Source organism: Acanthisitta chloris, unplaced genomic scaffold (genome assembly GCF_000695815.1).
Source record: "Acanthisitta chloris isolate BGI_N310 unplaced genomic scaffold, ASM69581v1 scaffold32391, whole genome shotgun sequence".
In the NCBI taxonomy this organism is placed as follows: domain Eukaryota; kingdom Metazoa; phylum Chordata; class Aves; order Passeriformes; family Acanthisittidae; genus Acanthisitta; species Acanthisitta chloris.
The window spans coordinates 8,697-11,196 of NW_008654867.1; the positions used below are offsets into that span (position 1 = coordinate 8,697).

The 2,500-nt window shown below is 50.2% G+C and overlaps 1 protein-coding gene across 1 annotated transcript in view; it reads left to right on the top strand.

Moving 5' to 3' along the window:
* Nucleotides 1-2,500, top strand: part of LOC103810784 (pre-B-cell leukemia transcription factor 3) — a gene marked incomplete at both ends in the record, with an annotated part of 10,289 nt that overhangs the window by 6,495 nt on the left and 1,294 nt on the right. The window contains one exon of the mRNA XM_009083703.1: nt 1,512-1,677. Coding sequence (XP_009081951.1) covers nt 1,512-1,677 — 166 coding nt within the window. The remainder of the gene's footprint in view (nt 1-1,511; nt 1,678-2,500) is intronic.

Consider the following 2,500-nt stretch of genomic DNA (forward strand, 5'->3'; position numbering starts at 1 on the left):
CCATTCCGGGCCAAGCTGCTGGCAGTGCGCGCGCCACGGCCTCGGGAGGAGCTGAACGTTCCTGGGGATCCGTCTGGATGTGGAGCGCGGGTTAAACATAACGTACGAGCGCTGCTCCTCTCATTGCTTCCAATTAAACCTTGCTTGTTAGTTTAACCTCTAGGTAATCCCATCAAACAATTGATGTCAAGGAAACACTGCCCACAGTGGCTCTGGATGAGTGGCCATTAATTTTAATTGCCTTGATATTAAAGATTAAGAAGTATTGGGACTAGCAGAATGGAAACGATCTGATGTCAAGCAAATCCACTCGTTGAGGCTTCCCCAGGCTGCTGGTGATATTAAAATTTTACTGTGAGGATTAAATAAACCTTTATTAGCGATGGCTGTTGTTTGATTGGTCCAGGGGCGTGCATAAACACAGGGTCTCGCGCACGTCCGCGGACAATGCGGTTGATGTGCAGAGATTCCTCAATTAGGATACTGTTAATAAAGCATAATCTGATTGTACACAATAATTATTTGCTGGGTTTCATTAATGCATTATTGCTTCTCTGACTGACAAGGTGATATTAAGTGCAATATATAGAATACAGTGGAGTATTGTCTGGGGAGCAGGATATGTAAGGTGCTTTCCGTGTTACCGGTAAAAATTAGAGGCTTTGCGTTAATTGTGGTTACACAAAGCTGTGCTGCATCAGATGCAGCAGGATTTGACCCCTGCCCCTCAGGGTGCTGTGTGGGCAGTGTGGCAGGACCCACGGCTGGGGGTAACCACGGCGCTCACGCTGCTCCCTGCCCTCCATCCCTGGCTTGGTGCAGATGTGTTTTTGTCTCTGCACTTTGGCCATCGCCCGTGTTCCAGCCTGGGTTTGTTCTTTAGGAGCTCTGCTACAGCAGCTGAAGTGAGACAAAGCCCTGAGCAGGACTGTAGGAACTCTGCTGAGCGGCCCCAGCCGTGACCCCATGTGGCTAGCATCCAGTGCCCTGGGAGCCAGCCTGGCTTCAGCACAACATCTTCAAAGGGGGAAGACAAAGTGACTTTTCAGCCATTATTGATTTATATGATGCCTTTCATTTTCAGCCAACCAAACACGATTCTCTGAGCCAGGGTTGTTCCAGCCCAAAAGTACAAAACAATTGCTCTCGCTGCCCCGCTCACCCTCACTCAGCCGGACCTTGGTCCCCCCGTGCTGCTTTGGGGTCTCGTACCACTTTTGTTGACAAATGGTCCATGGAGAGAATGCTGTGCTCAGTGGAACAGCATACTCCAGGGTCCATGTCATCACCCTTTGCGCCTCAGTTTGCCAGCAGAGCAGCAGAGCCAGATCTCACAGACATCCGTAGTGAGGTTTACCCAATCCTGGGTTAGCACTCTGACCTGGAGCAGATACGGGTCGGGGGTTGGAGCACACCTGTTTGCTGGCCCAGACATGACGCTTTGAAGGGCTCCCACTTTGCCAGGCCAAGTGCTTAATGTCCCTCACCCTTCCCTCCTCTGTCCACTGCAGGTGTCCAACTGGTTTGGCAATAAGAGAATCAGGTACAAAAAGAACATTGGGAAGTTCCAGGAAGAAGCAAACCTGTATGCGGCGAAGACGGCGGTGACCGCAGCGCACGCCGTGGCCGCGGCCGTCCAGAACAACCAGACCAACTCCCCCACCACACCAAACTCTGGTACGTACCTGGCTGCTGCGCTCGAGTGTCCTGAGGGGCTCTCTGTCACAGAGGGCCCTGTGTGCCCCCATCGGGATGAGGAGGATGCTGCTCCTCAGCCACCCAAATTGTGGCACAGGGAGTGGTCCCAAGCCCAGGAACATCCCCTGAAGGCCAAGAGCTGCCGTGGGTGCTCCAGCAGCTCCACTGCGAAGCTCCCACGGCGAGGCCCACACAATTCCCACAGTGTAACTGCCTGGCTCAGGCTTCTGGCACTTGCTTTGTTTCTGTAGATATTTTAAGCTTTTTCTTGTTCATTGAAAAGAACAAAACGGGGCAGAGCTCCAAGTCTGGTTTTGTGGAACTGTTAAATTTATTGTCAACAAAATAGAGGAATATTTTAGTGTGTGCTAATTAGAATTTGAACTCTGGATGGCTTGAAATGGAGTTGCTGTTATAAATAGAAATCTAAGGATGCAACTTTAATTTGGAGTTGCTCTGCCACATGTTCTGCTGAGTATCTAAGCATCATCTTGCTGGTGTGTTGATGGCACTTCAGAAATCTGAGCATTGCACTAGTCAGGGAGTGTGTGAGGGGGAGTCACTTCTCTGGGCTCCAGCAACAAAGGTTGCCACGAGCACAGATGTGTCTGATGCTGTTTGCAGTCAAGTTTTGCTGCAACTCAGTTGTAGACAACCTTTAAAGGGGATAGGGATCCATGAGGAACAGAAGACGTTAACCAAAAGAAAGTAAGAGAAAGGTTCCTCCTGTGATGGTAATAAATGGGATAACCGGGAACTGGCAGCCGTTTCCTTTGGAAGGAGGCTCAAAATGAGTTTTTCT